Here is a 27173-nt window from a genome sequence, read left to right on the forward strand (position 1 = left end):
GTTCCTAGTCAGGTTCATTTCTGCTGCGCCACGACGGGAATTCCAGGCTGTGGGATGTTTCTACTTCCAACCACTTTACACTCGGGAAGATGCCGCATCAAAACATAAAAAAGACCCCTAAACAAACTAACAAATCGACGTCTGAAGGACATCCGTTATGCGTGTGCTTCGCATGAAGCTCATCTTTTAAGGGTGGGGACTCACGACTCAGGCTCTTTTTGCTCCTTGATGAACTAAAGAATCCCAAACCTCTTTGGATTTAGCATCTATTTAGTCAACAGGTCCACCTGGAAACCCCAAAATATAATCTTAAATAAGAACTATTACAGATACCTGAATATGTGCTTGCATTTTTTTCTTTTCATTCTGCAGGATCTGGTTTCTTTCTTCTTCCTCTTCGACCCTGGACTCCAAGTCATGGAGGATCTCCTCTAACTCCTGCTTTTTAGCAGCAAGTCTTGCCCTCATCTCTTCTGCTTCAGCGAAGAGCTCCGTCTCTGCTTGTAGCTGCTCCGCCAGGATATTCTTCTCTTCCAGCAGCTGCAATCACAGCAACACGTCCGGTGCTGTGACTGGCCCGTCGTGCACAAGAGACCGCCACCGGGACCTCAGTGGTCAGTGCGTGTGACCAGAGACACCCAGAGTTCAACATATGACACTGGTGGCAGAACTTCCAAATGTGTCTCTAGCAGAACAAGCTGGATGAAAACTTTTGCTTGTTCCTGTTGTCTCAAGTTATCCTAAAGGAGACATGTGAACTTTATGCTATTTTAAGAATTCCCATTCTTACTATTAATTCACAAAGGGACCAAAGGGTAGGAGGAGAAATATGCAAATGCCAGCAAGTTCATGGTGACTGCCGCCGTCTGGTATCAGGTTGAACGTGAAGCTTTTTGTCCCTGAATATTCCCATCACTGTCACCTACCAACATTCCTGAGTCTCTGCTTTGTCCGTGAAGCACAGCTTCCTGGGAAGGGGACGCAGCCAAGACCCCTGTGGCTGGGGTGGGGGGGGCGGGCTTGTACTAACTCATCTTTTACTTTTTTCTCTTGCTCTTGAGAGCCGTCACAGGAAGGTGATGATACTGGGAGTCTCACCATAAACAGGTGTCTAAACACATGCTGACACCAGACTTGGTCGCCTGCACGTCCACGGGCAAACATGCAAGAGATCGAGCTGCTTTCACAGACACAGACACCTGGCTGCCTGGCCTGCTGTACCTGCTGCCTCCGCCATCACATGTCTGCGCTTTGGGCAGCGGTGAAATCACCCCAGACGCTGTTTGTTGCAAGCTAACTGGGTGGGCCGTCCCCGGAGCTCGGGGTGGCCCAGTGCCGTACCTGCTGGTGCTTCCTCTCCATCTCCTCCAGCTCCCCCTCCACCTTCGTCTGCTTCTCCTTCACCTTCAACAGCTCCTCATCTTTGGCCTGAAGCTCCTCCTCCTGGCGAGTCACTTGGAGCAGCGGCTTCACCTGGGACAACATCAAGCACCGACCGTGGCGTCCCCCTGCCACCCCCCTGCCTCACCCCGGCCCCCCGCACCCTCGGGGAGCGGGACCCACCTTGGTGAAGACGCGCCACCATTGCCAGTGCCGCAGCTTCAGGTACGCGGCGCAGTTCCGCTGCAGCACCTTCAGGGCGCTCAGCTGCTGCTGCTTCTTGGCAAAGGCCCTGGGGGAGAGTGGCAGGGGGCGCTGAGTAAAGAAAAGCGCCCTGTGTGTGTGGCTTATAAACAACATGCGTGCATTTCCCACCGATTGGGAGGCTGGGAAGCCCAGGGTCACAGCCCAGGCCGCTGCCATGTCCGCTGCGAGCACAGCTCCTTGCTGCCAGCCGTCTTGTCCCTGTCGCCTCCCCCGGCAGAAGGGCAGGGGAGTGCTGCGGTCTCTCTTAGACGGGCATGAACTCACTCAGGGGGGCTCCACCTTCGTGTCCCCATCACCCCGAAGGCCCCACCTCCAAACGCCGTCCCATGGGGAATTAGAGGCCAACGTGTGACACACACAGAAACACGTTCAGTCTCCGGCAAGGGGGAGAACACTGCATTTTGACAGTTGTGGTCGTAGGCGGCTTCCCGCCATGTGCCCGCCGCCCCCGACAGAGCCCTTGTGTGAACCAGCCCCTCCCTCCCCGGGCCGTGCTTCCTGCCCCCTCTCCAGCTGCCCTCTTCCTCCTGGCATGGCCCTCTCCATCCCGACAAAGGCTCGGGGAAGCCCGCCCCGAGGACCCACGCGGTATCGTCGTCTCGGCCCCCAGCTGTGTCCTTATAGAAGGTGTGTCTGCTTCCTTGGCTCTGGGTCCCACCAGAATCCAACTTCCACAGGACAGGCACTGCGTGTCGCACGCGCCCTGGCGTGTCGAGCACAGAACCCGGGCGGGCGCGGCCCAGGCGCGCCCTTCGAACTTTCTGGTTCCTGGCCTCCCACTTACTTTCTGGCCAGGTAGCCTCTGCAGACAGCCTGGAAGAAGATGATGATGTCGGTGATTTTTAAATCTCTTTCCTCCTCCAAGTGCGCCAGGACGCCAGCTCTGAAAAATATCTTGCTCTGCCCAATCCTATATAAGTTTGGGTCCAATTCTAAAGCCCGGATCTGAGAGAGAAAAGGGTTTGTTTACTGATTTTGTGACAGGAAAGACTGTATCAACAGCCCACGCTGAGCCGGAAAAATCAAGACAAGCTTACCATTCGTTCACAAGCCTGTTTGCCATCCATAAAACCTTTAGGGATAGCATTTGGAGTTAGGATCTCATATCTGTAAGAAAAGCAGTAAAAAAAAAAGCCTTTTGTAAAAATTTGTGGAAATGTTTTCCTACTGCCTGTGAATTCTGCTTTCTCGAAGAGGCTATGATACGGGCGATCATGTCAAATTAAGAGTAAAAAAATGACCAGCTGATAACCTGAGGTTTTCTGCAGATCTAGTTTCTATTTCTTTTTTTTTTTTTTTTTTTTGTCTTTTTGCCATTTCTTGGGCAGCTTCCGCAGCATATGGAGGTTCCTAGGCTAGGGGTCAAATTGGAGCCGAGTCTGCGACCTACACCACAGCTCATGGCAACACCGGATCCTTCACCCACTGAGCAAGACCAGGGATTGAACCCGCAACCTCATGGTTCCCAGTCGGATTTGTTAACCACTGAGCCATGTCAGGAACTCCGTCTTTTGTCCTTTTTAGGGCCACACCGCAGCTTACGGAGGTTCCCGGGCTAGGGGTTTAATCAGAGCTGTAGCTGCCAGTGACGCCACAGCCACAGCCACGCTGGATCCGAGCCGCGTCTGCGACCTACACCACAGCTCACGGCAATGCTGGATCCTCAACCCACTGAGTGAGGCCACGAACCGAACCGAACTGGCAACCTCATGGTTCCTAGTCGGATTCATTTCTGCTGCGTCACGACTGGAATCCCCCTAGTTTCTATTTCTTAAAAGCAGCAGCAAAACGAAAGCCGAGGTCAATTCTCCCAGGTCAGAGACTGCTGCGGCCCTGGTTCAATCCCTGGTGTGGGAACAGCGATCCCGCATCGAGCTGTTGCACGCAATTGTTGCCCCCCACCCCCGCCCCTGAATTATGTTGCAATCACAGGCAGAACTGCCGGAATGAATCAACTGTGAGTTCTCGGCGCTCTGCATTTCCTCACGGCTGCCTCAGGGCCCAGAGGCCGGGGGCAGCAGTCTTTGCTGCACCCACAGTGGTCGAGAGCACCCTGCCTGTGTGGAAAGCAGGCCCTCCCTGTGCCTGACCAGCAATAAAGGGAATGATGCTGATGGATCCCTTCCTGTCTGAAAAGAAGGCGGAAACTCCAGGAAACAAGGGAAAACCTCTCCTCGTCCCCTCACCGCTTGATCCCTGCGGGACAAAGCTTAAAAGTGGGTGATACCTCTGTCTGAATTCCTGGAAAACGATCCGGTTGGGGAACCCCTGGCGACAGATTCTGATCCCCTCCAGGACACCATTGCAGCGAAGCTGATCCAGCACGAGGTGCGGATCCAGTTTGCCGGCCTAGTAAGCAGAGGACGGATTTTCAGCTTCAGCTTTGCCTCCCGACCGAGACCAGTCCTAAACCCGGGCCTGGCTTTGCCCGAACACCCACGCACCCGCTTCTCGTGATTGGGGATGATGCAGCGCACGAAGTTGGGGTTGGTGTTCCGGAGCGTGGCCATCAGCTTGGTGAGAGATTCTTTGTAGAGCTGCCCGACGGTCCGAAACATGCCCTTCTTGGTCTTATACGCGGAGCCGAATGCCGTCTCCGCCATCCCCGTGACTTGGTCCAGACCCACGATCCGGTCCACTGGGGGGGATAAAAGCGAGGTGGGAAAATGAGCCGCATCTAACTCGTTAGCGGGGGACGAGAAGACAGAGTGGTAAGTGCAGCAGCACAAGCTTTGTGGGACGGATGGTAGGAGATGCCATAGAGGTCAGGCAGTCAGCTTATTTAGACACTGCACAAGCCGGGGAGCTCACAGCCACACACTTGGAGGGTGGGAACCGGGGTGCTCTGACAAGTTCACACCACACACCAGCAGATGCCGCCCGCTGCGCTACCCGCGGGAACTCACTGTCTTTGATGACACTGGCCTGTTGCATACACAATGATTTGGGAAATGAGAGCTCGTTGGCTGGCACTACTGACACAAACCGACACTGCGACCCGTCTCAAAGGAGGAAATGGCTTCTAAAAACGGACCTAAAAAGCTATGACCGTAAAGATCCTCCGAGTGAATATGCTCAGTCATCAGGGACCAGGGGCAGCTCTGACGAGTCAGTAGATTTCCATGGAGAAAGGCCACCGGGGAGAGGTGAGGTCACAGCGGCTCGGGTGTTTGGGGCTAAGTCACCCTCAGCTGTCTCCCCAGAGCACAGGGGACACTTAGGGAAGGGGCAAGGACACAGCTTCAGCGGCCCCGAAAAGAATCGGCGCCTAAGCCGAGTCCAACCTCGCCTCTCGAACACTGCGCTCCGTTAACGCAGCCGATGCCCGCTGACGGCGCACGCGGCAGCGCACCAGCTGCGGCAGAACGTCTGGTCCCTGATACACTCTCATCTAAAAAAACGCCCGGTGAATGAATGAAACACCTGAGTATTTTTTTTTAAAAATCAGAGTATCAACTGAACTATCCCTCTCAACACTCTCTTCAACCCTAGCGGTCCCCTCCGTTTTTCTCGTTTGTCCCCAAGGGAGAAAGCACATGGGGACCTGGCACCGAATGAAGGGCTTTGTCAGCAAAGCCTCGGTCTTGATTCCAATCCTCGGTCTCCAGTGAGGTTTGTGGGAAGCGGAAACCATGACCCAGGAGGCGAGGGAACTGGTCAGGTCGCGCAGGCCTCCAGTGGGGACTGCGGTGAGCGAGGACTGACCGCCAGGCCCAGGCGTTTGTCCTGTCTACACCGTCTCCCGAGTGAAGCCGTCAGACTTGAGGGTTTAGGTCACGGCTTCTCCTCCTGCCTGTGCACAGAGCCAGCCCTCCGTCCCCTCAGACGCCACCGTGCTTTCCTGTGTCTTCAGCTGTCCCCCTGTACTTGCTCCAGCAGCAAACAGCACAGACCCGCCCCTCCGGGCGCCTTGACAACGAACTTCCTGTAACCCTGCATCCGCCTGCTTCTCCATCTCCTTGGAGCCACGCTTCTTTCTAGAGTTGTCCCCATCTTGCACTTCTACGCCTTTCTGCCAATTTCCCATCATGCGGCCCCCTCAGCTCCCTGTGTGACCCAACTCAGGCAGGGACAGGTCTGGTGCCTGGTGAACCTGAGCCTGGCCCTTCACCTGCTGACCAGCACAGCCGCGGTCCATCAGCTCCCCACTCCCGCTTCTCCTGGGGACCACGAACACCTGCCGCCCCAACTCCCGCCCTCTCCTTGGTGACTTCTCGCCTGCCCATCACACGACGAGGTCTGAACTCCGCTCTCCTGAGATCCTCCCTGGAAGGAGGCAGCGCTGGCGTGCAGGCACACTCCTCCTGCCCTTCGGCCGTCTCGGCCCAGCCTCACCCTGGGTGAGCTCATCCAGGACGCCACTCCCATGCCTGACTCCTGGCACCAGGCACCAGAGCCCCGATCTGCTCTCTACCTAGAAGCACGAAGCTGCCTCCGTGTCTGCTTTTACTCGATAGCACCTCCCTCTAACCCAGGGTGATGCCTGGCAAACCACAGGCTTGCTACATGTATGTTAGCAAAGAAACGAAGCAAACAGGAGATATATTCACAATTACAGATGGTGAGAAATGCGCCAAAAGCAAAGAACAAGATGCTGTGAGAAAGGTCCCGCTGGGAAATGACATTTAATGCCCAAAGGGTAAGAATGGGGAGGGGGGATGATGATGGACCATTTCAGACAGTGGGAAGAGCAGGTGTGAGGGCCCAGGGGCAGGAAGTGACAGCAGCCGGCGCCAATGAGGCATCAGGAGGGAGGAGGTGGGCAGTCAGGGTTGGAGTCCAGCCTCTGAGATGATGGCAGCCTGAACTGGAGGTTACAGAGGACGGTCGAGAAGGAAGATTCCAGATGTTTTGGTGGGAGGATCGACTTGCTCTTAGGATGACTTGACAGGGAAAATAAGGCAGAGGGACGGGTCAAGAACTCCTGGATTTGGGTTTGAGCCGGGGAGCGGCTGGCGGTGCCCTTGGGAAGATGGGAAGAGAAAAGGGTTCTGCGGGGAGGAGGACGGAGCCAAACTCTATGTACGTCTGGGGTGCCCGAGAGACACCGAGGCGGAGATGAGACGTCGAGGACTCAGAGGAACATTCCAGCCTGCTGCTCAGAAAAGGCAGGTTTGGGAACTGTTGACCTGCAGCTAGTCAAGTTCTGGGACTGGATGAGCCTCCTAAAGGGGGAATGAAAAGAGGGGGCCCGCGCGGGACAAGCCCCAAGGAGCTGGGCCGAGGAGGAAGGGCTGATGAGGACGAGAAAGGGGGCTGAGCGTCAGGGCCCTAACCTGGAGCCCATCCCCTGTCCTTCCTCCTGTGTGTCCTGTGCAGGCATCACCACTGGTTACTCAAGCCAGAAGCCAAGAGTCCCCTGTCACTTCCAGCTGCCAAACTTCCCGAGCCTTCAGCCCAGCCCTCCCCCAAGTGCCCGGGCCTGGGCTCCAACCTCCCCCGGGGCTGGGACAAGGCCCTGACCAGGTCCTTCCCCCGGCCTCCCTCTCATCCTCCAGCCCTGCCACCCGCTGTGCTTTCTAGTCATAACTTTGGCCCCAGGGTCGCAATTAACAGTTATTTCTAAAACTAACCAAGTAACTCATTCCTGGACTTAGAATCCCCCGCTTTCTCCTACAGCTTGTCCCAGCAACAGCCCAGTATCGGCGCACAGGGATGAAGAACTGCACCCAGAGGGTCAAGTTCCTGCCACCCGGGAGCTGTGGGATCTCGGTCAAGTCACCCAACTTCTCCAAGCCTCAGTTTGTTCCTCTGTGAAATGGAGCCAAGGTGACCTGACTCACAGACCCAGAGCCCTGGAAAGCGTGAGGTGCTGCACGAAGGGAGCTCCCGGTCACCTTCCCACACAGGCCTACGGCCCAGCCGGGCAAACAGCTGCATTGTCTCAAAATCTCAAAGCCCTCACGTCTCTATCCTTTTTTTTTTCTTTTCTTTCTTTCTTTTTTATGGCTGAACCTGTGGCATATGGATGTTCCTGGGCCAGGGGTTGAATCGGAGCTGCAACTGCCACCTACACCACAGCTTTTGGTAACACTGGATCCTTAACCCACTGAGTGGGGCCAGGGATCGAACCTGCATCCTCAAAGAGACAATGGTGGGTCCTTCACTTGCTCAGCCTCAACAGGAACTCCTCCATCCTTTTCCCTCTGCCTTCCACTGCGGCCGGCCTGGCAAACCTGTACCGGCTTTCCCATCTCCACTCCCTCCCCGCCCCCTCTCCTCCAGCCCACCCCGCCTGCGGTGTACACTTCCATCCACTCTGCTCCACGAATCTTCCTGCTGGACTGAGCTTCCTGGGGCATCTCTCCAGCATCGGATACACACGGGGTCCTGGAGCTGGTCCCGGAGGCCCTTGGATCCCTGATCACCAGCTCACATTTCTTCTGCCTTCCCTACCTCCCCGTGTTGGCTCGAGCATGGCCCCTGGCCCACTTAAACAAGTGTCCACTGAATGAACACAAAATCGCCCCCAAGAACAAGCCAGGCCTGGAGTTCCCATCGTGGCTCAGTGGTTAACGAATCCGATTAGGAACCATGAGGTTGCGGGTTCGATCCCTGGCCTTGCTCAGTGGGTAAAGGATCCGGCGTTGCCGTGAGCTGTGGTGTAGGTCGCAGACACGGCTCAGATCCCGAGTTGCTGTGGCTGTGGTGTAGGCCAGTGGCTACAGCTCTGATTAGACCCCTAGCCTGGGAACCTCCATATGCCGCGGGAGCGGCTCAAGAAAAGGCAAAAAGACAGAAAAAAAAAAAAAAAAAAAAAAAAGAACAAGCCAGGCCCGAAACACAGAGCAGGAGTGCCCTGCTGACTCTGCGGCTGTTTGGCCGCCCAGTCTGCGGCTCTTTATCTGGAGGGCAGCTTTTCCACAGCGTGGGATGCCCCGGCCCCCAGCAGGGGCTGATTTAAAAAGAAATAAGTAAACAAAAATTATAATCATTATGAACCTCATTTTCAAATTTAATAAGAGCAATCCAAAGCTAAATCTTCAGATTTTTAAGAAAATTAATGCTTTGGACTTTCAGGATTTTTAAACATTCAAAAAGTTAAATCTAGGGTTAGCTTCTACCAATAGGCAAAACTATCTTGCAGGCGAAAGAGAAATACTTTCAGAGAAAGGCACAGAATGCAGAGACGATTCTGACAATGCCCTGAAGTGAGCATCACTGCTTCTTCCAAGACCTAATACTGCTACTAAAACCTCAGAGTGTCTCAAGCCCCGGGTTTTGGGGTGAAGGGCGGCTTTGTTTAACCGCCTGTTCTACCCGTGGGGCCAGGCCGCGGTAGCTGCTGCACTTCATCATTTGGTTGCAAAGTGGCCTGAAAAGGGAGTTCCTGTGGCTCAGCAGTAACGAACCCGACTAGGATCCATGAAGATGGAGGTTCAATCCCTGGCCTTGCTCAGTGGGTTAAGGATCTGGTGTTGCTGTGAGCTGTGGTGTAGGCCGGCAGCTGTGGCTCTGAATCGACCCCTAGCCTGGGAATCTCCACAGCCTGCAGAGGCAGCCTTGTGATGTTATTATTATTATTTATCTTTATTTTTTGGCATGTAGGAAATTCCCAGGCCGGGGATAGAACCCATGCCACAGCAGCGACCTGAGCCGCTGCAGTGCCAACAAGGGAACTCCCAAGTGCTATTATTTTAATTTGAAGTATTTGAGCCAGCTCTCCAGAAACTCCCTCTAGTTAATATAGCTCAAAACCAAAAAAGGGGGAGGGGGACCTATCTTAATGTTCAGTTTACTCCCCAGACACGATGGTGAAGAACCAGGCCACATACCCCTACCCTGCAGAAGCCTGCATACCTGGCATGGTGCCAGGCGCGTGGCGGGTTCTCAGTGCTCATTTACACGGGTGGCGACACTTATGCTCTAAGGTACAATCTCAACAGCTAAAAATGATTCTGGAACAAACATTCAACTACCATGAATTCCCAGAAGCAATCCCGAGCAGCTGAATGGTCTATCTCCAGAGTCTCTCCCGTGACACAGTAGTAGCAGATTGACAACGGCCACATGACTGGGCTGCAAAATGAAGCTGTGGCTCCTTCTAGAGTATCCTGGACATTTCACAAACGTTCCAGGAAGTGCAGAGACTGACAGGCAGCAAGTGATTGATAGGGAAAGCCGTCTTCCTTCTCCCAAGCACTTGTGTTAAAATGACCTTGAATTTGTCTCCTTGACGCCCCCACCCCTGCAGAAGCCGAAGTCATCTGGGCAAACAGGGAGCCCCCCCACTGCCCACCCCCGTCCCCAGGGTCTCCTGCACATCTGCTCCTGGTCCCAGGAGTGTCATGCAAGCCCACGCCAGGCAGCCCAGCATGGCTGCCCATCAGCTGGGCCTCAGGCACCAATAAAAGAAGAGGACCCACGCGAAACAATGGCCAAGAAAAGGAACGTCCAAGGATTGTTCTGTTTTTCGTGAGCACAGCAGCAATCACAGCAGCTGCAGGACCAGGGAGCGTGCGTGGGCCGGGCCGGGCTCACGCGGCCTCACCTGACACCCGCAATGACCTTGAGAACTGAGTGTCCCTGTCCCCACTGGGCCTCCGGAGCGTGAGGGCTGGGCTCGGAGGCTGCTTCTCCTTGAGTTCCCAGCCCCTGTTAGGACTCAAGAGAAAGAAACAGGGAGGAGCCGGCCCCGGGGAGCAGCACAAAGCAGCGGCGGACCACGAAGCGCCACCTGGAAACCAGGCCAGCCCACCCTGGTGTGTCTAAAAAGCAGGGAAAACAGAGGTTAGGCCCACCGGATAGGACCCACACAGATCAAAAAAGAGCACGACTTTGTCTTTTGCGACTGGATCCTAGCGCTTTAAGAGAAGAACTGAGTGGCTCAGAGCCCCATTTCTGTTAGGACAAGAAGGTAGGTAAGGACTCCCTGGAAGATGAAGGGAGCCCTGAGGGACCAGGGACTGGTGGCCGCGCCCCGCCGTTGTGTGCCTTTCAGAGCCTCAGGGCTGCCGCGGGGGCAAGGGCTGCTGCCGCCAGCTGGCGGCGCCGAGGGTGTTCTCCATCACGGCTCAGACCTGCTGCAGCCGCTGCTCGGCCTGGAAGCCGCCCTCCCGGAGCTGCGGCTGCCCCCCAGCCCTGGTGGGGTTCACAGAACCCTGGAACTTACCCTTGGAGGAGACGGCAGGTACACTCCCGGGTCAGGGCGAGTCGCCTGTACCAGGCAGGATCAGGGCCAGAGCCACAGACACAGCCCCTGTGGTCACAGAGCCTTCAGCCAAAAAGCCCCACCTACAACTCTGAGGTCAGGAAACTGCTCTAACCTACCCATTACAGCTGATCCCAGAAACCCAGGCTTTCAAAACGGATCTGGAAGAATACCGTGCTTGGGGGGACAGAGAAACTCGACGACCGCCTTATCCTGCCCTCGGATTTCTGTTCCTTTCTCTTCGGCACGTGTTCTTTGATGGTTTTGGAAATCTCACTGCTGTCCTCAAAAGCACACTCTTCACCGAGCCGTCTCCCTGACACTCTGGCTGTCTGGGCAGCACTGGGGCCCCGCGGGCGCCCACCCCCTTGGCGTGTGCAAGGTGACCACAGGCTGGGGGCCTGGATCCCTGGCATCCCTTGTCTTCCGAGAAATCACTGAAAATGCTAAAGCCCACATTTTCATTACAAACCCGTTACCCTCTCCGTGGGGTCTGAATCCATAAGCACATGTCAAGGAGAAGATTTTTGCTGCAGAAACACTACCTCCAACTTCAAAGACCATACGCAGCCACGGTGGATGAAGGCCCTCCAAGGAGAAGGAGAGACGAACTGACACTCGGTTCAGCTGAGCGCCTCAACCGGAGGCCAGAGGCCACCTCACCCGGAGACAGGCGAGGCCCGTCACCAGTGCCGAGGGAGAATGCGAGAGGGGGAGCTGGCTCCCTGTGGCAATGGTGTCACCCAGGGCGGCTCTGTGCGCCATCCTGCAGCACAGAGGAGCACCTGGTCCATGGGCCCTGAAGATCATGGTCCCACAGGACAGAGCCTCTGAGCTGCAGCAGAGGGACAGGCCACGGGGTGGGGTGGGGGGGCAAGGCTGCTGCACCTGAAAACTGGGTGCTGGGGCCCCTCCCCCCGCCCCCACCGCCACTTTAGAGTGAGCCTGCTTGGTCCAGGAGAGGAGGCATAAGCAGTAAGGGCTCACGGGCTGGAAGACTCTTGAAAGCTTAGAAATTACGGGCGAGAGGAACGAATTTAAAGAGGGCGCTCTGCCCAAGTCCCAGGCTGGTCGCCCGCCTCCCGGCTCCCTCGCCCCACTTCTCAACCCTGCCCGCACCTCGATGGCAGGGATGACCAACCTGGAAGACGTCTCCTGTGGAACAGGCATCCCAGCTCACGGAATAGTCTTTGGCACCCCCCCCCACAATAGCGCGCTTGCACCCTCTTTTTGAGGTCAAGAATCTTGGATTAAAAGGGGTAGGTTTCTTTAACATAGCTCTAAATTACTTTTGGGATGAATTTCAATCTCAGCATTATGTTCCAAAAACCATGAAGGAAATTTTGTTAAGATGAAATTGACTTTATCTTTGAATTTTAGTGACAGTTTCTTTTTTTTTTTTGTCTTTTTGCCATTTCTTGGGCCGCTCCCGCGGCATATGGAGGTTCCCAGGCTAGAGGTCGAATTGGAGCTGTAGCCACCGGCCTATGCCAGAGCCACAGCAACTCAGGATCTGAGCCACGTCTGCAACCTACACCACAGCTCACGGCAACGCCGGATCGTTAACCCACTGAGCAAGGGCAGGGATCGAACCCGCAACCTCATGGTTCCTAGTCGGATGCGTTAACCACTGCGCCACGACGGGAACTCCTCTAGTGACAGTTTCACTAAACAAGTGGAAGGCTGGGTGACCTTCATTTATAGCAGGCTTTGGGAGGGCCTTTTTGCCGTGGTTAGGCTGTATTCTTCCTACCTTTCCATGTTCTATCTACCTATCTTTAAATTACAGTTGATTTACAGGTTAGGTAAGATTTTAAACAGGGCTATGGATTCAAACCCTAAGGCCCAAAGGTACAATTTCAGGTTTCAAGGTACCAATTCTCACACTCCACTCTCTGTCTCAGCTTGCACCTATCAAGCCTTAGAGACAGTTTCAGTGTTTTCAGTTCAAAATAAGCCAAGTGGCCAGCAATGCACATAAATTTCCAAATAAAACGTGTAACGATGAGACCAATGTATGTGAGATAATCGTGTATTTACTCACAAAATGTTAACGAAAGAAAAACACTCCTCCTTGGAGCTCCTTCGAGTTGAAAATGCAAAGGTTAACTCAAAGACAAAGGGATCTCAGCTGGCGGATCAATTCCTCCCGATCCCCTGGCGGACTGTGTGTCTAGGGGCCACTACCGGGCAAGGTAGTGACAGACCTTTGGCTATGCGGTGCTGACGGGCTATGCGGGAAAGAAGAAGCAATGTGGAGGCAGTAGCGACTGAATCGTGGATGCACTCAGACAGGGGCCTTGAAGGATAATAAAACTGAGCATGAAATGAAGGTTCATGCAGGTCTATGAGCAAAACAAAAACAGAAACCCAGAAGCCAGCGCCCCCAACCCCCGCCCCCCACGCCCCGTCTACCCTGCCCTCCCCAGCCCCCCTGCCAGCCCCCCGGCACGTTCTTCCTCTGGGCTGACACCCCTTGTGTCTGCAAGACCTACAGGCTTTATCCATTCACCTGGTGGCTCATGAAGACCAGAAACACTGTCATAGAAAGAAGCTCTCTGAATATTCTGAATCTCTAAAGCAGAGAAACAGCAAAAACAGGAGGACAGAAGAGCAAATACACAAACACTTCAGTTAGTGTGAGAGACATTTGGACATCACAAGTCAACTTTGCAATCGGGCTACGAAAGTAGCGAGTCCAGGGCAGAGCCCGTGCAAACATTACTGTTCCGCGAATTTGCGCGTTGGGACAACGTTCTTTATCAAACACATTTATGTGGCTGGATCATTCCCAGCGCCGGGTGCGAGCATCACACCGTATCCATGTCAAAGGGCTAGTAGTCCCATGTAAATAAATGCAGGATGAAGTTTAATGCGAGTCTTTAGGAACTATTTGCTCTGTCTTTCATAAAATCATCTCGTAATTAGCAAATCCAGACAAGACTGCAACAAATTGCAACACTGTGGTAAACATAAGCATTATGGCTTTTACTGTCAGAAATTCACGCTCTACTGGAATTTTACTTTCAATGCAGATTTTGAAAATAGCATTTACCTCAAATACAAATTACCAACCAGTGACCACCCTTAAGGAAAACAAAATTCAAGTTCTATTGTAGCAAAAGGTTAGAGTAACTTCCAATCATCAGATCATACTTATCGATCATACCATTACTCAGGGAAATACCCGAGGAGTCACATTTACATGAAAATGGAATTTTCAGGGTTTCCCCCCACCCCTGTAATATCAGCCCCAAGAAGTGGCAAGAAATCATGTGCAGCTGGTAGACAGATCCCAAAACATCTTTTAGCAAAAAGTAGGACTCTGTGAATCTCTAGGGCAGGGCTGCCACCTATCAACCTTGTTTCTCCTGATTTGGCCTGGAGAAAACTCTAAGACAAAGGTTATTTTAACACGAAATGCTTTCACACTCAAGGTATCCACCCTCGCAGGCCAACCATATTCACACATCATGTATTCACACATTCAGTCAAGCTGTCATTTTCTGCTTCTGATTCATGTGGCTGTAAGAGAAAAAAATGACAGTTTTCCCAGCTCCTTCTCCTAGAGAGGCAGCTCTCCTTCCCCAGCAGCTCCACATGCAGAGTGGGCACGAGGACTTCTCCACCTCAGGACCCCTGCCGACTTCTGTGCCTGCCGCCGACCTCATGCACGAGATCCAGGGGCCTCAAAGTCGGAGCCTGGCACCTGAGTCCATCGCTCACATTAAACTGAGTAACTGTCCGCCTAAGCTGTGGCCGGCAGGACTCCCTGCTAGGAGCAGCATGACCAGGAGGGCACGCATGCAGGATTTCTCGAGAGTGGACGCTGGCACAGCCAGATCACACCCGGCTAAGGCACCTCCCAGCCTATTCTGACAAAAGTGGCCAAACATGCTCACAAGCTGTAGAAAGGCAGGGGCTCCAGCGGTCCGAGCCCTGGACGGGGGCAGGTGAACAGGGCCTGGGCCAGGCTGGAGGGAGCCCCGGGCTGCACGCCCTTCCTCTGGGAGTTTCTGCAATCAAGCAACTTTTCTGCCGCTATCTGATGAAAAGCACAAATGGGCAGGTAAGGACGCTCCAGACGTGGTCCTACCTGTAAGACCTGCCACCTGCACCTGTGATATGGGATGTGCGTCATCCCTGCGGCCCCACCGCCACCCGCCAGGTCTTACGTTCCTGAAACTGGGCTCCCCAGGACCTGGGACGGTGGGGTGGGGGAGGAGGCTGAGGCTGAGGCCCCTTAGTCCGATACTGCATCTGCGTGCGTCCCGAGGTTTCAACTGGATGAAAGCTCGGGGCGGGCGGGCAGGGAACGCGTCTTGGACGGTCCCGAATCCTCCTCCCTGCCCATGACCGTGACCGTGACCGAGGAGTCGGCGTATGGGGAGAAGTGCAGAATCACGTGAATGAGTCAGGGGCTTGAAAGGTGTTTCCCACCAGGTTAGTTGTGGTTAAGAAATTGAAAGATCAGGGCCAGTAGGCAGGGTCCTCAGGGGACCCGGACCTGCTGTCATCACTCCCCAAACGCCGCTTCTCCTCTCTTGAAAGAGACAAAATCAGTTGTGGAGACTCTAATGGTAAAATGCTAGTTTCCTGGGTGCCTTTTCTCTTCAGCTTTCTGTCCCCGTCCACAGCTCGTGTCCTCGCCTCACACCGAACCCCCCACTCCCGGGCTCTCACCCCAATCCATCCAACACACCACTGCCCGCTTTACCCCGGGGCACGCTGAGCTCCTTCCCTGGCCCGCAAACCTACTGGTGCCACTTGGTCAATCAAGTCAAATCCACCCGAGACTCGGGGCTCCCTGCGGGCGGGCCTCAGGCCCCGCTCGCCCTCAGGCCCAACGGGGTGTCACCCCGAGCCGGGATTTGCCCTCCCACGCCGTGACCAGCCACCGCACTGGCTCGAGGCCCTCTTCTCCCGCGAGGACGTCCCTTCTAAAAATGCCCCCCATCCCTAGATGGGCGCGTCCCCATGAGCCGGCTCACGCTTCACACTTAAGGCCCGAGGAGCATGTGACTGCCCGAGAGGTGGGGGCGGGAAAGCGCCTGGCCCTCCGACGAGCTCAAGACATGGAGAACCGCCACCTCCTGCAGCCGTCTGACCTCCGCGCCCCTCTCTGTGGTCCCCGGGGAAAGCTCGGCTCAGGGCTCGTGTCGCCAACCCGTCTGCACGGCTCACGCCCCTTCCTGTGCTATCAGGCCTTGGGGGGCAGGGGAGGCCCTGCGAATGGATCCCCACCTCAACAGTTTAAGGGCAGTGGTTCTCCTTTCTCCTCTTTTTGTGACGTTTCCATGCATACGTCTCTGTCACCAGTGCTGGTCTTTCCAGCCATGTGGCCACCAGAGCTCAGAGGCCTTTTTTCTACTCTGGACCTGTGTCTCGGCCTCCACACTCACGCTTCCCAGTGGCAGGGTCAAGAGTCCCCCAGCCGGGTGGGCACTACAGATGCCACCTGGGGGTCCTGTTCTCTCCAGCGTCCCCACACGCCCTCTCGACTGACCAGGTGACAGGGAGCACGTGGCAGCCAGGCGAGGACTTCCATCCAAAGGCGCGATGGTGGAACGCTTCTGTCTGGGCTGCTGGGAACCTGACCTTCCCCCCGGGCCCTCTGGGCCCTCTCCCTGGGACATCACCTGACCTTTCCCCGCCCACCCCCGCGGGCCCCTCGGCTTGTCTGAGCCCATGTACATGACCTTGACTAGACTGTCTTTCAGGTCATCTTCCTCCCATTCACCTTCTCTGTGGTCCTTCCTTTGGCCCCGACTGCCCTAAGCCCTCTGATCTGCTCTGTGCGTTTCTTTCTATCGCTGAGACATCTAGACAGCTGATGACAAGGCCTGAGATGCTACAGAAAAGGCAGAGGTGAGCCAGGTTACTGACAGGCCTGGCCTCAGGGTCAAGGCCTCGGCCCCGGGTAGATCCAGAGCTAAGGTCCTGCGTGGCCTGAGGCCAAGCAAAGCGGTGGGCCCAACCAGGACACCACTTGGAGAGGGCCCTGAGCTCTCGCACCTGCTGGTCCTGCCGGGCACACAGACACATGGGTGTTTTGTTTTGCTGGTATGGGCAAAACCTCCAGCCTATGATAAAATTGCCACAATTGCCACTTGAGGTTTGTGCAAACAAAAGAACTGCAAGGAAATAAAAACAACTGCTCCACCTGCAGAGGATCTGAGCTTATCCCCCAGCCGCCTTGTGCACGTGTGGACTCGGCACAGAGAAAAGGCACAAGGCTTCAAGGGCTTTGCACGCCCGTGCCCTTGAATGTGATTGGACTGGACGGGGTGGCCCGAGGCCAGGGAGCAGTTGTCCATGGCTCTGTACTAGAACGTTCCCACACTCTCCACAGCACCCGACCAAGAAGGCAGACATCCTGTTACCCAAGGAACTTAAAGCGGGTGAGTTCCCGAAAACGGCAGCCCTGCTCTAGGGAGAGGAAAGCGTTGCCAAGGACAGACTATACACACATCTACAGGGCAAAGAGTGGCTCCTAAGCCATAAACCAAGTAAGGTCCCAGCTGCGCTTAATCTCAGACACAGGCCCGTCCTTACCATCCTTCCAGAGCTCGGCGACGAACCTGTCGGAGGACTGGTGCAGGAGGGTGGCCACGTTGTCGTTCAGAGGGTCCATGTTCTTCATCAGCCACTCATCGGCCTTGTAGTCCACCTGCCGGAACCACAGCCCCCCGGGGCGAGACAGGAAAACAAAACCGAGAAACTGTTTCAGTTTTTTTTTGTCTTTTTGCCTTTTCTAGGGCCGCATTCACGGCAAATGGAGGTTCCCAGCCTAGGGATCGAATCAGAGCTGTAGCTGCCAGCCTACACCAGAGCCACAGCAACGCGGGATCCGAGCCACATCTGCGACCGACACTACAGCTCAGGGCAACGCCGGATCCTTAACCCACGGAGCAAGGGCAGGGATCGAACCCACAACCTCATGGTTCCCAGTCGGATTCGTTAACCACTGTGCCACCACGGGAACTCCCCATTTCAGCTTTAATCCAAAACACTCACACAACAACCCAACAAACCAAACCAAACCAACAGGCCAAAAAACGGGTTGTCTCGAAGGCAACGCCTCTGTACCAGGTACTGTATTTCAGGGTCAGCACATTTGCTACAGCCGTCATCAAATGCAGTGAAATTTCAAACCCAGGACTTTGCCGGGAGCTCCGTAAGGCTTACCTTCCCTGCGTAATGTATGATGCAAAAGTCGGCTTTGTCTTTCAGTTGACGAGGCTTCTGAAACTTGGAGTGGGACCCTTGCTCTTGAACGAGTTTTTCAACAAAGGTTTTATCCGTGGCTTTAGGAAACCAGCACTCTTCATCCAGAAGGGCCAGCACGCCGGGCGGGTTAGCCTGCGGACAGAGGCAGGAAGAAATGCCAGGTGTGGCCTGTCACGGGATGTTCTCCACTGGGTCTGGCAGGTTACCTTCCAGAACAACGAGAGCTTTATGAAGCTCTACGGAGACCAAACTGCGAAGACAGAGCTGATGCCCAACCACGCCTGGAAAGCCGGCTGCCCACTGAGTACTGGTGAGAAAAGGAATGAGGATCGGGTCTCATAAACTTATGCAAAACTCATTGTGAGTAGACAGCTCCCGAAAAGCAGCAAGAAGACACCAGAAAGGAACTGGGAGTTGCAGAGACAAAACTGAACGTTTCTATTCAGTGAAGGGCAGGATGAGTTAGTATAAACCCTCAATGAGCTGGAACCCTTCAGACGTTTTATTGCCTCATCAACGTTGAGTTTCTGTTTAAGTGATGATTAAATAAAACAAAGCACTTCACACTTGGTGAAATATTTACAACTCTTATTAAATAGAATACAGGGAAGGTGGTAATATAATTTGCCAAGTACCTTATACATTTGTTTTGAGTGGCTCATTTTATTTCACTCAACTAGTTCACTGCGAAAAGACACAGAGACACAGAGTGGATCGGTGGCCCAGGGGCTGGGGAGGGAGCGGGAGTGACGGCCAAGATAGGAAGTTTGGGATGATGACAAGGCTGTGGAATTAGAGACGGTGGCAATGGCTATACAACTTTGTGAATATGCTGAAACTTACTCAATTATCTACTTTCTAAAAAGGTGAATTTCAGGGTGGTGAATGGTGTCTCAAAAAGAAGAAGAAAAAAAGCAAAGCCCAGAGCGTGCCATTCCCTGGGAGCTTGGAAATCACGGCGATGACTTCTTTTTCTGGAGGAAAGTGGGGCACACATGAAAGCTAAGTTAACCGCGTCCATCGCGATGGCTTGTTTTACAGCGCTTCTGGGCCGTCGCTTATTGCCATGCTGCAGCTATGGCACGTCTGTGAGACAAGCCTGAATGGACCGGTGCTGGGGCACAATGATGAGATCGGCTTTGTCTTTTTTTCCTCTGTTCTCTGGTGGCACCCATGGCATGCAGAAGAACAAGTCACTGCCGTGACCACGGCTGCCAGGGAACTGCCGAAATCAGCTCTTTTTCCTTTTTGGCTACCTCGAGGTATATGGCGTTTCTGGGCCAGGGATGGAACTTGGGTCCTAAGCTCCACAGATGCCTCAGCCAGCACGAACTCCACTGGAAGCGGGTTTCTGAAACACCCCCTAGGACCAGTATTCCTCAGCTCACAAGCCCTTTATATGTACTGGACAAGAGCTGGCTCTCCCCAAATACTGCCTAACAGGTAACTGCAGGTTCTAGTCAAATGTAAATGAAGCCATGTGACCACGTGGCCAGAGGGCGGGGAGGCTGGCAGGGCGGCAGTGGAAGCTGAGCCATCCCCTCGTGAGGAGCCTAGGCTGCGGCCCCTACCCCGCAGCTGTCTGGGTCGGGGCTCCTGAAAGGACATGCGGGGCTCGGAGCCGCCAAAAGAACACCATCATCCAAGGCACGGGGGAGTCCCTGTCGTGGCAAAGCGGAAACGAATGCGACTAAGAACCAAGAGGCTGCAGGTTTGATCCCCGGCCTCGCTCAGTGGGTTCAGGATCCAGTGTTGCTGTGAGCTGTGGTGTAAGTCTCAGACGCAGCTCAGATCTGCTGTGGCTGTGGCTGTGGTGTAGGCTGGCAGCTACAGCCCTGATTAGACCCCTAGCCTGGGAACTGCCATATGCCACGGGTGCGGCCCTAAAAAAGACAAAAAGACCAAAAAAAAAAAAAAAAAAAAAAAAAAAAGGCATCTTGGCTCAGGTAACCCCAGAGCAGCAAGGGGGGCATTCAATCCCATTTGCTCCATTCATCTGATGACTCTGCGAAATGATGTTCAGTATAAAGATTAGTGAAACACCCATCTTTCTGCCACCATTTTTACATTTTTATTCTCTCTCAATGAAAACATTTCTAAGCTCTAAAAGAGGAGCCCGCATAGAATTTAATCTTCTCTGAAGCACTCTGACAGGGGGACTCAGGAGACCCCTCCTTGTGTCTCCTTTCTATTTCTGCTACTTCATCCTTCAATGTCAAGGTCTCTGTTTTCGCTTTTCCCTTTAACTGGGGATTTCTAAAGAGCTGTAAGCTTGCGAGACTGTGTTTGGTCTCCTGGTCAGAGGCGGTATCAGGGTTTCGTAAGAGGCCAGGCGGGGGCCGGGGCTGCAAGAGATGGGGACCGGCAGGTCCCCACCAGCCCCTGAGTCGTTTTTAAGGTGTTTTCCTTCTGGAAAATGTCCTCACTCCACGTGCAAAGGACCCTCAAGGGCATCATTAGTCCACCTCATTCCACCTGTTGGAGGTGCAGTTCCTACGCTCAGAGACTCTCGCGAGGTTTTGAAAACTTGCTTTGTTAAAAGTAAGTTTGTGTTTCTGTGGAGAAGCACAGCAAGGCAGTCCTAACAAGCTGGGGAGAGTGGGCCGGCATTCCATCCTGAGCGCCCCCCGCCCTCCCTGGGGGTCCCTCCTTTAGGCCGGGACCACTCCGGCAGGGAACAGAGGGGGATGAGCCCACAAGGGCCAGGACCTGAGCGCAGGAAGGCAGGAAGGCGAGACGGCGGAGAGAGAGGGCAGACGAGAAGGAGCAGGACGGGAGGGAGGAGGGAGAAGAAGGACCAGTCTGCGCACAGCCCTGAGGGGTCGGGCGTAGGAACTGGTCACTGGGAGCTGTGTCCTCCCCGGTCCAGCACTTTCTGAACACCAATAAAATTCCACTGTCAGTGTGTTGCTCACCTGCTCATTTCTGTCCTTAAAATGTAGCCCTGGGATGCTCACCCCCTTCACAACATCCACCTGGTGAAACCTTCGGCGATACCGCCAGCCCGCTGTGGCCTTTGCCTTCTCCGAATTCAGAGCATCACTGAGACCTGGCACTGCTTACGAGGCCTGGGGCCATGTTCTCTACCCCCCATGTGCCCCCCAGGGCCCTGTCTCTGCATTTCCAAGCTGTAATTGAGGATTTAAGACATTCTTGCTGCTTTGATCTCAGCCTAATCCAACGATATTTACACTTAATGTCTGCAAAACAACTGAAAATGCAAATATCAAACTTTTCTGTGGGATCATCATTACGGCCAAAATGCTCGCCTCTCCCATCACTCTCATGTCTGTTTGTTTTTTGGCTGCACCTGCAGCATACAAGAGTTCCTAGACTCGAACCCGAGCCACAGCAGGGACAATGCTGTGTTTTAACCACTAGGCCACCGGGGAACTCCCTTCCCCACTGCTCTTTTAGAGTAAAACCATCAAGTGAGAGGGAAGAAAAAAAAAGTCTGTATTTTGTTCTAGAGGAAAAAGCAAAAGAAATGCAATTAAGTAACATTAAGAGGAATGTCTATTCTTAAGGCTAATATAAGAGTCACAAAAAACATTAGACCTTAAAATGCTCTCAAAATACCTCAAAAAATACAGTTGATAATTTTCCATTTGGAAAACTTTGAGTACAATTATTCTTATAAAAACAGGGATCTATTTAGCCACTCTTATGAATTCTCCCTCATCCTAAGTTCTAAGTGCAGATACAAGGTCAATACTCTCTTTAAACACAGGACTTCTGGTGTCCCGTGGGTACATACGAATGAGCACCTCAAATAGCAAATCATAGTCACCCCTAGTACTTACAGGAAATATTCCTTCCCCTTATTTATATAAATTCCCAAACAACTCTTTTGGGCAACAAAGCAGCAAGGGCATGCATTCATGTGTATGTGTGAAAGGTCACTGGCCGTTGCCACTAGAGTGCCTTTTTTTTTTTTTTCCCTTCGGCTGCACCCGAGGCACGTGGCAATTCCTGGATCGAATCTGAGCTGGGCCTGTGACCCACGCCACGGCTGCGGCAATGCCGGATCCTTAACCTGCCACGTATACCTACACTTTCTCGCATCACCTTTCGTCGTGTTCTATCACAAGGGACTGGATACAGCTCCCTGTGCTGGACAGGAGATGGAACGGCACGTCTAAGGGATGCTGCGAGGTTCCTCCCAACTACTGGAAGTTCAACTGAGGGGCCCTCAACAAGCAGCCACCGAGCTGTGAAAGGTAAAAATCCTCTCCCAAGCTCGAGCCAAATGAAAACCACGTCAATTCCCTTAAACCCAGAGGTCCAGTGTGCCACAACCCCGTCTCTCACAGGGTGAATGTGCTCTCAGTTCTGCCGCTTCCCCACTGGCCTTGGCGCCACCCCTGAGTTCAGGTGCATGCTCTCTGGACACCAGCCTCCAACGCCTTCCCACACACGGCGCGTGGGTGGGGGCCAGAGGCTGAGCGGCAAGAAGGAACGGCTTCGAAGCCTCGGGTGCCTCCCAGGAGAAACCCCTGAGCTCTGGTGAAGACGCCCCCTCTTAACTAGCATCAGACTTCTGCATAAATTACCAAAACCCATGCTTACCTGAGCTTCAGTTTTCCTCTATTTTGGCAGTTGGATAAAGAAAATAAGCAAAGCAACTATCCTCTGGAGCAGAAGGCGTCCAGGGAACACGAGCCAAATTACCACTTGTTTGAGCTCACACGGAGTGCAGTTTTGTGAGTCCATGAGTTTTACAAAGTTTTACGCATTTCTACACAGCACTGAACCAAAAGAAAATAATCGCGGGTGCTTGCTGAGATTGCTACAAAAACATATCTGTCCCCAAGTCCTTAATGCTTCAATTAAAAAAAAAATCCACCAAAATGAAAGCATCTTTGTACTTCCAAGGATAAGCTTTACTTAGCCCTGCCCACCCCCCATGGATTCATTCGAAGGACCGGTCTCATTCCAGCCAGACACAGCGTCCCTACACTGCCTCCGAAGTGTGCCCACTGGAGCTCCACCCCTCCACACAGCAAGGGCTGGAGGAACCAGACTGGCCAACACACACACACACACACACACACACACACACACAGAGACAGGAAGACGGCTGCAAGAAAGGAAAGCTCAAGCAGTGTCTCACTGGCATGCTACCTACTTTTCGAATGGACATTTCAAGTGGCTATCACTTGCCTAGGAAATTCAGATTCGAAAATTATCTTAACACTGAGGAGCCAGGCTAACTTCCTTCTCGGTTTACGGCAAGTACAAAAAACCTCAAGGCACCATTTGCAGCAACATGGATGGACCTGGGGAGGATCCCACTGAGTGAAGCCAGGCAGAGAAAGAAATAGCATAGGCGACCACGTCTAGGTGGCATCTAAAATATGACACAAAGGAACTTCTCTACGAAACAGAAACGGCCTCACAAACACGGAGAACAGACCTGTGGTTGCCAAGGGGCAGGTGGGGAGGGACGGCGTGGGGGGCGTGGGGTTGGCAGAGGCCACCTGTCATGCGCAGAATGGTACATGGAGCGCACGGGACAACAGCAGCCGAGGGGCTTACGGGTCTCTCGATGAGGTCGATGCAGGGCTGCAGGTCGAGGCCGAAGTCGATGAAGTTCCACTCGATGCCCTCGCGCTGGTACTCCTCCTGCTCCAGGATGAACATGGTGTGGTTGAAGAGCTGCTGCAGCTTCTCGTTGGTGTAGTTGATGCAGAGCTGCTCGAAGGAGTTCAGCTGCAGGTTCCAAACACGGGCGGGGGAGCAGGAGTAAGGAGTCAGCTCGTTTTATCAGCAAGCTCATTAGGAGTCAGTATCAGCTATCAAGGGCATGACTGAATCTATTGATAAACTGGGGGGGAGGGGGTCTCCCTCCATCTCTGTCACCCCCCACCCGCATACGGCCGCATCACGTTACGGAGAGGCCAGAATGAGAAAACAAACTCAGGATGCTGAATGACTCTCTACGAATGAAGGTTTTGTTTTTTTGTTTTTTTGTCTTTTTGCCTTTTCTAGGGCCGATACTGTGGTACATGGAGGTTCCCAGGCTAGGGGTCTAATTGGAGATGTAGCCACTGGCCTACGCCAGAGCCACAGCAACGCGGGATCCGAGGCACGTCTGCAACCTACACCCCAGCTCACGGCAACGCCGGATTGTTCACCCACTGAGCAAGGGCAGGGACTGAACCTGCAACCTCATGGTTCCTAGTCGGATTCGCTAACCACTGCGCCACGACGGGAACTCCCGAGGATAGACATAATCTAAAGGGATTCATTTTACTGACTGACTTGCTTGATTGGCCATGTTAGCAGCATCTGGAAGTTCCTGGGCCAGGGTCTGAATCCACACTACAGCAGCAACCCAAGCCACAGCAGTGACAATGCTGGATCCTCAATCTGCTGTGTCACCAGGGAACTCTAACATCTGACAAACCCTGTCCCGTGCGGGACCACTGGACCGAGTCTTCTCACGTGGGCCTGTCAGTGCTGCAGGCACACCTGCCGTGGCAAGGCTGTCCACAGGGGGCCTCCCCCAGTTCCTTCTAGCCTAGCCCCCCACCCCCACTTCATTATTCAAAATTCTGGAAATTTAGTGCTTTTTCATCATGTATCATTTGAGTCTCTACTAGAATGGCAGAGACTGTACCTGCTTACCTACCACTGTATCCCCAGTACTTGGCACCGCCCCTGGTACACTGCAACCCTTTAGTATTGCTGGTTAAAAAAATAAATGAAAGGAAGAGCAGGAAGGGGAGAGACGAACCTCAAAAATCTCAAATCCAGCGATATCCAGGATTCCGATGAAAGATGCCCCTTGCCGTTTGGTCCGGTCCAGAGCTTTATTGATACGGTGAACCAGCCAGCGGAAGAGCCGCTCGTAGGTAGCTTTTGCCAAAGCTTCTACTGCAAAGTCTGCCTGGAATTAGACAACATCGACCTTTTATTCTGGAAACAACCTCCACAAAGCACTAATAGCTGTTAGATGGAGTTTAATGATCTGTAGCGCCCCCAAACCCTAAAACAGCATGTGCTGCTTAATCCTGTCTCAATTTTACCAATCAACAGAGGGCACTAGTAAGTAAACTGGAGATAATCAGTGTAGGAGATGGGTGAGGACACCAAGTAAAAATAACGCCCTCCCGCTGCCCCTGGCTTTCTGTGTAGTGTATGTGCTCAGACTCCACCCTGCTCGACCCTCTATTCCTGGTGCGGCGCCCCCTACAGGGCCAAGGGAGCACTGCATCCCACTGCGGGGCAGGATCCCGAGGTACTCAGCTTTGTCTTCCTGGATGATCCATCTACCTGGGGAAACTCAAGGCGCTAGTTCAAATTTCCTTCTGTAACAAAGTCACCTCTAAACATGTCCGGAGAAAAAACACTCACTTGGTACCAGGAAACCTCCGTATAATAAAGCTTTTATTGACTCCGTTTGTCGTATGCTCATCAGAAGGTCTAACAGCCTCGGTTGTCATTCAAACAGACGTGTGATGAACAAGTGATGTTCAACTTACCTGCTCTTTGGTCTGGGCTTTCTGCACGTAGTCTCGGCCCACCTTGATCCGGGGAGTGAGAATAGCCCGAGTAAACTCCATCACGTTCATGCCGAGAAGATGGCAGAGTTTCTGTGCAACTAGAGTGGAAAAAGTCCCCTGAGTACTAGGCCTCTCCTCCTAATTGAGGCGCAGCATATTCAATAAGACCTTGAAACCGTTTTGTAATCCTCAAACTATAGTAAGAAATTAGACAAAAGCCTTCAGGATAGACAAGTTTTAGGTCTGATGAAAACTACCTGCATCCTTTCAAATTAATAATACTCATCCTTAGGCTCCACGAGATGATTCGTCAACAATTACTTCTTCTGGGTCGTTTAATGCAAATTACCAAGTCTTAGAACCCATGGATGATGGACAGAGTGAGAAAACTGGTGTTTAAGGTAGTTGAAACCGTCATGTTAGCAAGGTAACTTGTCACGCCATGCAGTGATCCTATTAATATTGTAGGAGCCAAGAAAGGAGCTGCATGTCCACAGAAACAGGAGTGAGTGTGCACCTGTGTGCGTGACCATGGTTCCCTGCTGTTCCTGAGACCCCAGGACCCCTGAGCACAACCGGCACCCACATACTGGTTTCTAAATACCATTCTTCAAGGTCAAGAAACCCCAGAGAAACAGCCAATTCCAGGGCCAGGCAGGGCAAATACAAAACGAGCCTGGAATGCTGTGTGGTGCCATAAAGTAAGAAACTGTCACACAACAGCAGCAGCAACAACAAGGTCATGTCAGAATAACCCAGGAGTTCCTGTTGTGACTCAGTGGTAAGGAACCAAATGAATCCGGCATTGCTGTGGCTGTGGTGTAGGCTGGCAGCTGCAGCTCCAATTCGACCCCGAGCCTGGGAACCTCCATATGCTGCGGCGGTGGCCTTGAAAAGCAAAACAGAAACAAAAACAAAACAAAAAAACCACCGAGGAGCTAACCTGAAAGAGCGGCCAAATCAAGAACTGGATAAATTACAACAGAACGGATCTTAAATCCATAAAATAAATGTGTCTGTACCAATATAAATAAATAACTGAATGAATGAAAAGGTGAAAGCTCTTTCTTACAGCATATTTTCAGGGGAAAAAAACCCCCCAAAGAATGATAGAAACAGAAAAGTCCCACTTCACAAATACTTATTTCAGGCAAGAATCATCAATGGATGCTCACACTAGCAGGTGAAAGGGTATGACCAGAAATAGGAAATTTCCTTAAAATGTCTCTCCATCCCCCAAATACTTATTGTAAAAAAAGGGAGTAACAGTCAGTCATCTGACAGCAGAGACGCCTGGGAGACACCACCTTTACCAACCGAGCAATCGACCTTAACATCACCAGTAGTCAGACAAGCTGACACCTGAGGACCCCGGGATATCCACACCACTTCTGTGATGATATTCTCACCACAAAGGCATAACCGGAATTGAATCAGGAGGAAACATCAGACAAACCCAAACAGAGGGACATTTTCCAGAGGAACGGGTGAGATGTCTTCAAAAAAAGTGGCAAGCCAGGACAGACAGAGACTCAAGGAACTGTTCCAGATCGAAAGAAACGAGGGAGGCATCAAAATTAAGGGCCACGTGTGGGCCTGGACCAGAGAGGGGCCTAAGAGGGGAGCTGACAAAATCT

The 27173-nt window shown here is 53.1% G+C and overlaps 1 protein-coding gene across 15 annotated transcripts in view; it reads right to left on the reverse strand.

Moving 5' to 3' along the window:
* Nucleotides 1-27173, reverse strand: part of MYH10 (myosin heavy chain 10) — a 143828-nt gene that overhangs the window by 34723 nt on the left and 81932 nt on the right. For 8 of the 15 annotated variants that reach the window (XR_014821829.1, XR_014821828.1, XM_084986075.1 and 5 more), the window contains 12 exons: nucleotides 25516-25634; nucleotides 24768-24920; nucleotides 23567-23740; nucleotides 17987-18160; nucleotides 17354-17468; nucleotides 4092-4285; nucleotides 3875-3996; nucleotides 2685-2754; nucleotides 2432-2592; nucleotides 1564-1672; nucleotides 1342-1473; nucleotides 334-540 (listed from right to left, as the gene is read on the reverse strand). Coding sequence is in view for 12 of the 15 variants with exons in the window: in XM_084986075.1 (XP_084842201.1) it covers nucleotides 334-540; nucleotides 1342-1473; nucleotides 1564-1672; nucleotides 2432-2592; nucleotides 2685-2754; nucleotides 3875-3996; nucleotides 4092-4285; nucleotides 17354-17468; nucleotides 17987-18160; nucleotides 23567-23740; nucleotides 24768-24920; nucleotides 25516-25634 (1730 nt within the window). In the remaining 3 variants the exon portion in view is untranslated. Of the gene's footprint in view, nucleotides 1-333; nucleotides 541-1341; nucleotides 1474-1563; nucleotides 1673-2431; nucleotides 2593-2684; nucleotides 2755-3874; nucleotides 3997-4091; nucleotides 4286-13310; nucleotides 13374-17353; nucleotides 17469-17986; nucleotides 18161-23566; nucleotides 23741-24767; nucleotides 24921-25515; nucleotides 25635-27173 lie in introns of all 15 variants that reach the window. The other 7 variants (XR_014821827.1, XM_084986071.1, XM_084986070.1 and 4 more) reach the window with 1 other exon arrangement.

This window comes from Sus scrofa, chromosome 12 (assembly GCF_054392235.1).
Source record: "Sus scrofa isolate SSC_HxYL_T2T_F1_AM1 chromosome 12, Sscrofa_HxYL_maternal_Yorkshire_Landrace_v2.0, whole genome shotgun sequence".
Classification (NCBI taxonomy): Eukaryota; Metazoa; Chordata; class Mammalia; order Artiodactyla; family Suidae; genus Sus; species Sus scrofa.